The sequence below is a fragment of the Calonectris borealis genome, chromosome 5 (genome assembly GCF_964195595.1).
Source record: "Calonectris borealis chromosome 5, bCalBor7.hap1.2, whole genome shotgun sequence".
NCBI classification, from domain to species: Eukaryota; Metazoa; Chordata; class Aves; order Procellariiformes; family Procellariidae; genus Calonectris; species Calonectris borealis.
The window spans coordinates 31,134,252-31,146,850 of record NC_134316.1 but is presented as its reverse complement, the minus strand read 5'-3'; the positions used below and the strand labels follow the sequence as shown (position 1 = coordinate 31,146,850).

Below are 12,599 nucleotides of genomic sequence, written 5' to 3'. Positions count from 1 at the left end.
CCATTTCCCTTACTATTGGTTTTTGGGCTTTTTTTAGGGGGGTGAGGGGTATCCAATCATCCATGCTTATTAGATGAGATCAGAGTTTCTAAGGATTGATTTCTTAATGAAAGTGTCTGAGCTGAGCATAAAAGGAGATACAAACAATACTTTATATGAAGCAAAAAATAAAATAACATCACAAAAAATCCTCTGGGCGAACTTAAATTGTGAAATCCTCAAATTAATAACAATTAGCCTCCTCAATTACTTCAGAGACCAAGTTTTTCCTGGTTCTTTTCTGACAGAAAAAGAATGGGAGAAAAAAAGAAAAAGATAAAGGCTACAAAAGAAACACAGGGGTTTTTTAGGGTTTTTCTTGTTGGTTGGTTGGTTTGGGGTTTTGTTTCGTTTTGTTTGTTTGGGGTTTTTTTTTCCCTTTTCTTTGTGTCTCCAAGACTCCAATACTTTTATTTGGAATTTCCAAAACTGGCTCACCTCTACTGTCTTGACAGAGTCCCAGCCTCCCGAACACAAGTATCCATTTACAAGTCAAACCTCCCAAGTCATTATAGAACAGAGCTGCTGATCACTGGGGAAAGGAGGCAATATGCTCATTTTAAACTTGAGGACACTTTCCATCCCTGTTGTGATGCTGTGACTCCTATTTGATCTTTAGGACAGGCCCACAAGGTTTAGATAAGCCCCTGAACTTGTCATACTAATTCTTTGTGAAATTAACGTCATCTGTCCTTAACCAATCAACTTTCATATGCTTTATACTAAAAATAAAACACTACCACAGAAAAACACTACCACATTAAGAATCTATATTATAAATTTATCAAAGCTTTATTTGCATCAGAGGTGAATATCCCTTTATTTAAAGCTTCAAAATTAATGCCACCTGAAATTTAGAAGCATATTTCTCAATACTAAAGTTGCCAATATGTGTATGTTGTATAACTACATTTAAATTTATTTGCACATTTTATTATTTTAAAATAAGACATATTCAAAGAAGTTTAAAGAAATGGTTTCAAGCTGTTTTTATAAAAAGAAAAGGCAGAAAAGTAATACAATGAAAGATGCGTGACGTTATAGCTACTAAAAATAGACCCACAACTCCATATATCAAAAACACTGAATCAACAGATATATGTAAATGATAAAGTTGAATAAATTACTCATTGAATGCTTTTCACTTTAAAAAAAAAATCCAAGTATTTTTCTCACACACATGTGCAATATTATCCTTATAGCATAATATATATGTTTAACTGAGTTTGCAATCAATAAATACCAAGTAAAAATGTAAGTGATAGTACAAGTTTCTTTGTAGATGAAACTAGGTGAAAAAAATGCAATGATTGAATATTTGCTTGGCCAATCCTAACCAGCACTTCTTACCCTCAAGTTCTTGACATCATACATAATTAAGTCAAAATCAAGCAGTAATATTTGTACAGACTGAAATGGCTTCAATCTCTAATCAAATATGTATGTTCATATATGCTGTTCTTGTCTACTATATAACAGGGACATCTTAATCTTGTTTTCCAAAAAGTTAATACATAGTACACCAAAAGCAGCAGTTAATGCCCAAGCAATTAGCTGTTACTGCTGTTTTTTTGTCAATCTATAGACTGACACCCCCACAACCTACAAATATTAAAAAAGAAAAACAACACATGAAAATAATAATTCTCTGTACAACACACTGGGTGGAGAACCATGCTGCAGTTGATTCTGTTTCTGAAAGTCGTGCAATATGGTAAAATGCAAACCCCAATTTCTTATGGCCAAAACTATAAAGTGTAGTTACGGCATAACAATTTTCTCATCATATTTAACCAGGCACTTGAGAGTGAAAAAAAAACCCCAAACAAACAAAAAATCCACATCTTTAGAGGTATAAAAGATATACTGCCAGCCAATTAGAACCATAGTTTACTTTGCTCCCTGAACCCCCTCCTCCCCTCAAGAAAAAAAGAAAAAAGTGAGCTTAATAACACTTCGTTCTCCATACAAAAACAAAATTATCAACCGCTATCTCAGAACTGTAACACTTCAGAGTGTAGCACAAACCTCACGTCACAGTCACAAGAACATTACAGCTTGATAACATTTATCATCATAGGCTAGTGTGTCCCAGCAAGAAAGCCTAAAGTTGTCTGCAAAAAACTTAGCTTTTAAAATACAGCTGACCAAATAATTGAGCAAAATCTGCATTTTATGATAATGAAGTATTTGGCCTTGTTAAGAAAAGACAGATCTAGAAGGGGTTCAAAAGACAACACTAAGATTGTTTGCTTGCAGCTTTGCACCATACAGTATAGACAAAAAGTTAAAAAGCCACGTAGTATTCAGGATAGGATTTCTGATGAAAAAGCAAAATTTACACTCTAATATTCAAGTTTAAAAGTTATGCAGAAAACACAATTAGCAGATATGATGGTAGAGATATTCATACTACTACTCTTAATGAATAAAGCCCAAACTACACTGATAAGCTGAAAACATATGAAGACATTAAATAGCATGAAAGTATAATCCTGAAGGCACAGTTTATTTGAAAATAGTGTGGACAATCTTTATGTGAAGTGTAGCACTGTTTGTGGTACAGGAACCAGGCTATAAAAGTCAGTCCCTATCAAATTCAAATTTAGGATCTATTTCTTCAGAAAGATTGTTTTGTCCAATATTATTTTAGATGTAAAGTCTCTAAAAGAGACAACAGCTATATGGCCTGTTCTTAACAAGGAACATCTGTGTTCCTTTGCACATGTATGGCCTAAAAAAAATAGCCTAAGACAGACTGAGGGAACCGGAACTGTAGGGTCACATGCCCTTAATACTTACAAGGCTAAAAGGCAACCTAAAGCATGTAAATACTAGACCTAAATACAGCCTAAATATATGTCCACAAGTTTCACCAGTAGGTTTTTCAATTGCACTCCACAGGTAAATTTGATACTAGTTCATCTTTAAGTCATAAATAAAAACAAAGATGAGAAAGGAAGGCAGTAAAAGAGAAGGTGGGAAGACAAACACTTTTGTAAAATAATAGTTTGGGAGAGCAACAAAAAACCTCCCTGCAAAACTTCTATTTTTCTGCTTGCCTGGTGACAGGCATTTGTGGGGGCAGGGGTGAAGGAAGAATAGGACAACCAACAGATTATCAGGATCAGTAATAACGCAAATTCTTTCCACTTCTGGTATAGCTGATACCATGCCAGGACTTGTGGATCAAAGATCATCATAAAGGAGCCAAATCTGAATTCAGCTGAGTATATTGAATGAATATGTTCTGAGTAGAGGACAGAATTTATATAATGGTATTCTAATCTCAAAGTTAATACAAGGAAAATCATTCCTGTAAAACAAAAAACTTAAAGCCGAATACAAGATTTTAGACTATTTAGATAATAGTTTGCCACTAACTTCCATTGCCTAAGATAATCTTGAAATTGAAACCAATACTTTGTAAAGAAGTAAGCAGTGTCTTTGTACACTTGTGTATATAGAGCAAGGGAATTTTAAAAAAGAGAACGTTAAACTTGAGGAAAAGAGACAAACTGGTCTCATAACTTAACCACTTTTAAATTTCACTTTAAAATGCAAACTGTGTATCAAATGTTAATACTCACCTTTTTCCTTCTCAATCAATAACACCCTATTTGTAAAAGGTTTTGCTAACAGGGGGCAGTCTGCAAACAGGGATTTAATAGTGAATAGTTTCAGAACACACTGCTGTACATGAAGTTGTTTAAAAATACTTATGAAATAATGGTGAGTTACGATAAGCCACAGAAACTCAAGCCATATTCTCAAAAACCATTTGGGAAGAATTGCAAATAAAATAATAATGTGGCAATCTGCAGTTGCATTAAACTTTACAGAGGGGACAGTAAATTACAGCGTGTGCTTTCTAAAAGAAATCTCCTGAAATATAATAAGTAGCTGAATTTTTTGTACCTTCCTCTGCTCTTGCACCTTCATGATCAGTCATTCTAGAAGAGGGTGACCTAGATTGATTAATGATTCCTGAAGGGATGTGGGGTATCTCATCATCGCCCAGATCAGCTATCATGTCGTGAAGTTTTGTCCTGTTGACTCCTGTAAATCAACGTCAGCAGCAAAGATTCATTTGATTGCTACCGCTTGACTTGACTGAAGTCTAAAAATCCATTAAGCTAATTAAACAAGAATAATTACTGATGGGACCTCCTTAGGATAAATACAATGCTTTGCTTTTGTCTTTGTATTTAATAAAATTGATCTTTTGGAAATCAAGAGGAGGAGTTAATACATCAAATCTGAAAACTACATGCAAACAGTTTTAATTCACTAAATCAAAGAAAAACTCCTTTGTGTTCTGTAGATCTATTCTACAATTTCCTGTGGGAGAAAAAAAAAATAATCTCACAGCCCTACTGAGAAGTCAAGCCAAATATTATAAGAACATTAAGTATTAAACAAAATACATAGGAATTAAACATTTGCTAATAATATTACACAACTTTAACTATACTAAACAATTTAACACTGAAAAACAAAGTGCAAATAAAAAATAAGCTTAAAAATGAGGGAAAAAGTACAGACAACTCATAATGGGGGTGCAACGAACAATTAACTTTCCCTGCTTTTGAATGGCATTTAAATTGTATAGTGTTTATTAAACACAAGAGCAAGAATGCTTCTACCACCATATGAAACTGCAGATGTATATTATCCTTATTATACAAGCATGCCTCCAGAAACAAAGCATTCTGAATTATATGTGCATTAAATTCACGATGTAGACACTAGCAAACAAGAATAGTATGTTATAATTTAATTTTTTTTTAATTAATAAAGTCATTCCTGCTTCCACCTTGCATGTCAAAAAGTCAAGCTTCAATCATAAAGTGAAATTTCAGTGACAGAATCTCTTTAAAGAAAATGATCCACAATGATGCAAGAGATAACCAGCTTTTAATCAATAAAAGAGTCCTTCCCAGGACTGCAGGCAGCTATATTGTAGAACATTTAAAATAAAAAAACCCACCACTCCGCCCCCAAAAACTATGCTTTTCAACTTGCTAAAATATAAGTGTTTACTATCTTTAAAAGGGCATATTAGAACTGAAATAATTTTTAAATATGTCCATTTTTTAGTAATGTAAGCATTAGGAAACAATTTCTTATACTCTGAGGTGACATATACCACTTTTATTAAAAGGAAATCAAAACTACAACAAAGCCTTCATTCTCAAAAAAGTAAAAGGTAAACAGATGACTTATCAAAAGCAGAACCGTTCATTTAAACAGTTAAACACTAAAAGACACTCTTTCAAATAATGTCTGATCATTTTAAGTTTTAGATCTTACTGACAAAAAATGGTTAAAATTTATGTGTTTAAAAATAAATATCCATAAATAATTGAATTCTCTGGAGGTAACAGAGAATTCTCTGGAGAGAAGGATGACAATGAAAAACATTTCTGGAAGTAGAATCACAGCAAAAGTACACCACGCATACCCCAAGAGGGATCATATATAACTATTCTCATTAATACTTGCAAAACATTTTCCTCTTGCCAAATAATAAAGAACACCCTATACTTTTTTCCCTGCACTTCTGACATTTTTCTTTCTTTCTTTTATGGAACACTTAGTATTCCAATTAAATCTACGAAGGCTGCTACCTAGAAGTTTGAGAATAAAAATGGCTTTCAAAAGTTTCTCTTATGCAACAGAACAGATTTCTTGAGTGGTTACGTTTCATTTCTCTCTCATGTAGAAGTAAGTCTGGAAACCTGTGATCTCAGCGAATGAAGTGAGTGTAAAATAATAAAAATGAGGAATATCTCTTTTGCACCAACACTTCTTTTATAACAGCCACTAGACTGATAGGATTTCATTTCAAAGGTATGATCCTTAATTGCAGTCAGCAGATCAGATCTCACATAAAAAAAGTCATTCTTAAAACAGCCAGGTCTTTACCATACAGACCACAAAGCTTCCTTTTGTCTTTATTCCAGTTGGCCATCAGTGAGCCACCAGCAGCAGATACATTCTTGAAGATATCACAGAGCAATCAATAAGTGACATGATAAAAGTCATGACTAGTACCCAAACTGTCTACTTTAATATACCCTTTGCTTTCCAGAAGAAAACGCATTTGTCTTCTCCAAGTTGCATGAACTGTTCAACACATGGATGGAAAAATGCCAAAAATGGCTTATAAACCCTTATTCACATCCAAACTGAAAGCATCTTTTGGAGGTGCTTTCACACCAAACATATGGGCATGAGAAGTTTGTCTCAGAGCACACTCAGAAGTAACTAGAAGTGGCCCCCCTGGTCTGCTACCTTGAACCAGCCAGTCATTTAGTATGTCACTGATTAGGGGACTGTCAGTCTTGCCTTTTAATGTTTTTCAGTATGTTTAGTCACTTCTTGCCCTTCAGGCACAACCTCAGAACAGCCCTCAATCCATCATACAATACAGAGAGAAACTTCTTTCTGAAGTTTACAAAAGAGCAGCTGCTGTTCCCAGCAACTTCTCTGTATTTCATGCTGAAAAATGTCAATAGTCAAGATTGTGCCACCACCACAGAAGACTGTGCAGACTTCTGCTTTCAAATAAGTGCAAGTGTACTTTCATATAATTGTTGATGTATTTTAAATGTTACAAAGATATTTTTAAGGATAAGAATGTGCTGTCTCTGCATAAGGCCCAAACTGGATGACTGTGTTTTATCCTCAAGAAAAAGACCAGAACAACAACAAAAAACCCCCAAAAGAAACAAAAAAAATCAGTAAAAAATCAGAATCTGTTATGAACAAAAGCAAAACACCTACAATCCCATCTCAGTGTACCCCCCTTGACAGATCTAAAGAGAAAAAGGTAATTGAATATTCAGTGCTGAAAACTTGTAGTCTGAGAAGCCGAAGTTTGAGAAACCATTAGCAGATTTCTATTAGCTCCAAGATGTAATAGCCCAAGTCCAAATACAACACAGGGATCCTTCTACATCAACAGGTGATGCTAATGAAGATGCTAAAATCCAAATTTGTTTTCATGCCTATCACCTATTACACTGTATTCCCAGAAACCAAGGCTTACAAACTGATTGGGACAGATACTGTTTCATAAATACAGAACAATTAGACTGAAGGAAAGGAGCAGGAAAGTAAAAAATGAGAGAAGTTTCAAGGAAACTAAGGAAAATCAGTAAAATTAACTTCATTTTAACAGTGATGTACACATACAATTTAAGATGGGAAAACTAGCTTTCAAATTGCTAAGAACACATTACTCTTTCCCGATGGTATGAAATGAGATATGCATCATCTCCACTATTATGTTCTGAAAATGTGATGGACTATATCTGAAAAACAGACATCCCCTGATTTACCTGCCAAAACTGATCTTATCAAACTTGGGCAAAAAACTGGCCTTAAATTTCACATATTACTGTAAAAGGTAAGCCTGGTTTTGTAGAAATCAAACCTAACTCCTTATCTATTTATCACAATGAAGTCCAGAATAGGCTGTGGTTGATTTGTGTATTTTTATTTTTTTTTAAATAAGAACTCTTCAATAAGCAGGTTTTGGGTTATTTTACAGCTGATACTACAAAGGCAATTAAAGTGTGGCGTGGTTTTTGGTTTGATTTTTTTTTTTTTAAAAAAGATCCTTTCATAAGAAAGCAGTATTTCCACATAACATGGTGACTATCATGACAGGAAAAAAAAAAGACAAAAGAGTAAGTATTACATTATGAAAACATAATGTGCTGACAGAGGATGACCTAAATTAAGGTGTTCCACCCAAAAGAAAACATATAAATGCAGACTACAGAAGTATCAAAATAGGATCAAATCTACTTCTGTTTACTTATTTATCTCTACATTTGGAATGAAAGTTACCACGCCTGGGCCAGGGCTATGAAGACCCTGTTATGAAGACAACAGTCTAAATGCAGATTATGGTAGTTACTAGGTGCACATCTAACAAAAGAACCCATTAGAATGTCTGCCCTATTATGCTGTCCTCAAAGTATTGCAAGGGGTGATAGTCAATGCAGATTTATTTGCTCTTTATGATGATTATATACTGCCATGCATATAAATTCTGATATGGCTTGAAATAAATTCTGATAAAAGTCTGACAATACACTGAAGAGCAAAGTAAGAGATGAATATTCAGAATGAAGTCCATGAATGATCAGACATGACAAGTAGGAATAAAGGCGGCCTTCAACACTATTTTCAGTCTCAGAATGTTAAAAAAGCCGCAAAAAAGTCTACAAATTAAATCAGAATTTAAACAAACCTGTCCAACCTTAAATGCGTATTTTCACTGTGTGTGGAGTTATCTCATTCAATTAGCTCATTCAATTATCTCATCATTCAGTTATCTCATTCAATTAGATTTGGAGGCCAATTTTTAAATCAGAAACTATCACGAGCATGATGCAAGTGCAGAATCCCACAAACCACCCTGTGAAACTATCTACGTCAACTTTGGTTTCCCAAAGGAGAATTTAAACCTTAAAACCCAAAAGTCTAAACAGTGACTTATGTGACCTCACAGCATTGACACATGCAGTTGTCTCCTAAATATTCTCTTATGTGAACATAAGCAGGTTTCAAAATTACTTTAGATGAAGAAAACACTTCTTTAAGTTTTGATAGTGTAACACACATTGTCAAAAGACAATATACATCAAATAATAACTGATGGCCAACATGTCACGCCATTCATGGTACAAACTTAATGTTACACTGTTTGCGGCAACTGCAGGAAAGCAGACAAGAAGGAAAGTTATGATAATAATGTTGCAAAGTTAAATTTTGCAACTGGATATTTCAGATAGAATAATCACTATTTATTTTAAATAATAGTTACAACCAATTTAATCAGCAATGTAGAGCATTAAAATACCAGTTTTTGACAAAGTAGTTATTTTTGATAGGTGAGAATTATGCTCCTCTTCTGCAAATTTTAAGATTTACAGATGGAAAACTAAAAAGATGATAGAAATTCTTGATTGCATAGCAGCCAAGGAAGCAACAAGCGCAGGAAAGAGAAATACTTTTAGACAAGCCAAAATAATGCCACTAAAACAAATTTGGAGGCCTGAAAAGAGTTTTTCATAGAATTTATAATCCTAGAGCAACACTACTTGTCCCTGTTTTACAGCTGCTTACCTTGCACAAGCCAAAAAGTAGAAACTAACTGGTGTGGTGGGTGCAGAAAGATTAGAATCGAAACAAAAGTACAAGATCAGACATGAGATCATGAACTTTCTGTATGCGACAACGTAAAGGCACAATTTTTGAGAGAGAAATATAAAAATCCCCTAAATAATTACTCTCTTTTTTCCCCCAGAATTCAAAACATTTGCTGTTATTTTGCAGCCATTGTGCTTCCAAAAGTCTAAAATGTGAAGTTTAGTAAGAAAATTTCAAATAAAAGAAGTCCATTTTAGTATTAAAAGGAAGTTTCTAACCCTAAAAAATACTTCATATGAATTTGGTGTCAACTGCTGATTTAAATGAGGATACCCATTAGCACCCAGATTACCACTGTAAGTTCTAATCAAACCAAAGACTAGGTAAAAATCTTTACTTCGAAGTTTTTATATTTGTGTGTGTACGTGCGAGTCATGCAAAATTGCTGAAAAAACAATCAACATGTGCTAACTGAATTTTAGTTTGTTAGATGTTACAAAATAAATTCAAATCTTAATAATTACAGAATTCTTCATGAAGTGTTATATTTTAATATCACTTAATTTAGTTAGTACATATTCACACTATTTTTCAAATCAAGGGAAAAAATCATTTTTACTAAATATTGCCAGAAACTGTTATAATATACTTTCAAAATAAAAACACTGCAATGGGAGCTTCTCTAGTGACATTGATTTAATAACACTTTCTTCACTAAGTACTTTGTTTAGTTGATGACATAAGTTACAAAAGCGTTTTTACCAGGTATTTCAATATTGAAGTTTGGTTTAACTCACATAGTTCAAATAGGTCTGAAAACTCTTAAAGAGTAAAGAGGTGTCAACCAAAATGTGGTAACAGCACAGAAAAGTGAAGGGCACCATAAAATAAAGATTATATCCTAAACAAAGCCACAAAAAAGTTCGTATTTACATTACAGGCATTTTTTTATTCTCATTGCCTTAGATTGTAAAAATAATTACAAGTCCATAAATAGCAATTATAGCTTGATTCAAGCTCATGTTAAGAAACACAAAAACCCCCAAAAAACCCACCCACAACAATACCATAGTATTATACCTTAAGAAGCAGATAAAGTTTGTATTCTTCAGAAAACTTCTCAGAGTAGGAATATCCTCAAAATGCCAGATGCTCATTATTTTTACACTCACATTTCAAACCATTTAGCTCTCTTTATCTATTTAATCTTAAATTTTTATGTGTTTTCAACATTTCTTATCTAGGAAATGGCTGTCAAAGGTTTTGACATATTCACATTCAGCAGGTAGAAAGTTAAAGTTGGTTGCCCCCGTTACAGAAAATGATGCTTAATGAAAAAAACAAAAACAGAACTTGTGAGAAAAAACGTCTTCTATATAGATAGGCAAAAAAAGCTTTGCATTACAAGATTCAGAATCTGCACTTACTCTTTACCCCTTTCTTCCCCTTTCGTTCCTTCTTGTACTGTTCCTTCAGTTTACTTATTAGTCCCTGGTCTACATCCCAAACCTCAGCAGTTGGGGACAGGTCATCTTTGTCTACATGCAGCATATTATTAAAAGAAAAAAAATCAGCAATTGGCAATGCAAGCTGTTGGCGATTTACTATCATAGCTGTATAAGAGCATTAATAAAAGTTCTTAATAAATCTTTACTTTAAAGGTGCAGTCTCAGTTTTAAGTTTACAAAATACTAAGTCTCATTTAATACAGTTTTCCAAGGCACTGTATAATATCAGTTACATATTTGAAAATTGTATGTTAATTTGTTACTAAGGAGCAAACAAATTAAGCTTCATAAGTAACTGTTCATGTTAGATACTTCAAAATACATAAAAATTCATTGGTGTTCAGAAACGATTACTGCATCTTTAGAAAGACAGTGTTAAAAAATTATACAGCCAGTGTTGAATAAGCAAATAAAAGTATTCATGCTATATCACTCATGAAAATGCAAGCTGAGTAAGTCAGTGCCAGTTTATTCATGAAGACCACCATGCATCCTCTCGCACTCATTCTACATGCACAAGGAAGAAACCTTGGTCCTACTTATAATCAGAGAAACAAGTGTATAAATACAGCTTTTTGATGAAAAGATGATGAAAACTAATTTGCACAGGTGAATAAATTGACATCCCACTGCATTCCAGCAATTAAATTATAATGAGCAGAAATACAACATTCCACATAGTTTCAGAAGACATATCTTTTTCTGTTTGACAAATATTGCAGTTAATTATTCTCCAAGAAAAGTCAAGTTTCCACTTTTCTAAACTATCCATCTTAAATATTTCTGGAAACATAGAATTAGTGAAAGGATAAACTTGTTTATAAGACAAGGTAAATGTAACATTTGCAGAAGGACTTTTGCTAAAAGACAACTAGGCAGCCAAACTTGGTTTGCGTGCCAGTTAAGCTTATGCTCACGAATTCTTTAGACATAAAATAATAAACCTAAGTTCCTCATTTCCCAACTTGCAATCATACCTACGATAGCAGTGTTTTCATAAAACAGCAATTTTTGAAGTTACAACCATTACAGTCATAAAAGTGCACAAGAGGAGGAGCCAGACACAGCAGAGACAAAGAAACATGCATTTAGCATGCAAACCAGCAGGAGTTATTCCAAGTACACGTTTCATGACAAAACATGACAACGAATGAGAAGATATCCTAGGATATTGATGCATCTACCAAAAGACCATCATTCAAGTAGGGCCGATCAAGGACAAAGAGAAACAATCTTGATCAAAGAGGTGGAATATAGAAATGATCAACGGGTGGCGAAGGCACGAAACAGGAAGCATAATGGTAAAATCCCCTGAGCTGTCCACAAAGAACTGTGGAGAGGGGAATGGAACAATGACATCCTACGCCAAACTGCAGCTACAACTACCAAACTGCAAACACAAAGACCTCAATCTTTATGATCGCCGGGCCAAAACACTGACAGAGAAGAATAGTGATTAGTCAGGAAATACAAGAGGCACAGAAAGATAAGTCAGAGAATATGCCCAACCAAAAGAGGAAGGAAATTAGGGAAAACAACAAAAAAAAACCCTAAAACCCAATGAAAGGAAATTCATTTAAGAACAAATTAAAATGAAAAAAAAAATATCCAAAGCTTCATTGATAAAAGGAAAATAATGAGCTAGGTTGCAGCATTGCAGAGAATAATTCAGGAATTAAACTGAACCAGAAGCTGAACATACAAAACAGCAATGTAATGCTGTTGTAAAAAAAAAAAAAAAAGCCACAACAAAACTGTCATTCTGGTATGTTTTAAAAGGTGTGGTGTATTAAACAAGGAGTAGTCCACATAATTCAGTGATGGTGATGACAAAATTGAAGTAATATGTCGAGTCTGTGTCCTACACTAGAAGTTTAGAAAATG

At 33.8% G+C, this 12,599-nt stretch overlaps 1 protein-coding gene across 5 annotated transcripts in view; it reads right to left on the bottom strand.

The window, feature by feature from the left end:
• STRN3 (striatin 3) overlaps positions 1–12,599 on the bottom strand; it is a 68,620-nt gene that overhangs the window by 21,171 nt on the left and 34,850 nt on the right. For 3 of the 5 annotated variants that reach the window (XM_075151730.1, XM_075151731.1, XM_075151734.1), the window contains exons 8-9: positions 10,635–10,745; positions 3,958–4,098 (exon numbers count right to left, since the gene is read on the bottom strand). The exons of 1 other annotated variant lie outside the window; for it this stretch is intronic. In XM_075151730.1, the coding sequence (XP_075007831.1) occupies positions 3,958–4,098; positions 10,635–10,745 (252 nt within the window). The remainder of the gene's footprint in view (positions 1–3,957; positions 4,099–10,634; positions 10,746–12,599) is intronic. One more of the 5 variants, XM_075151732.1, reaches the window with a different exon arrangement.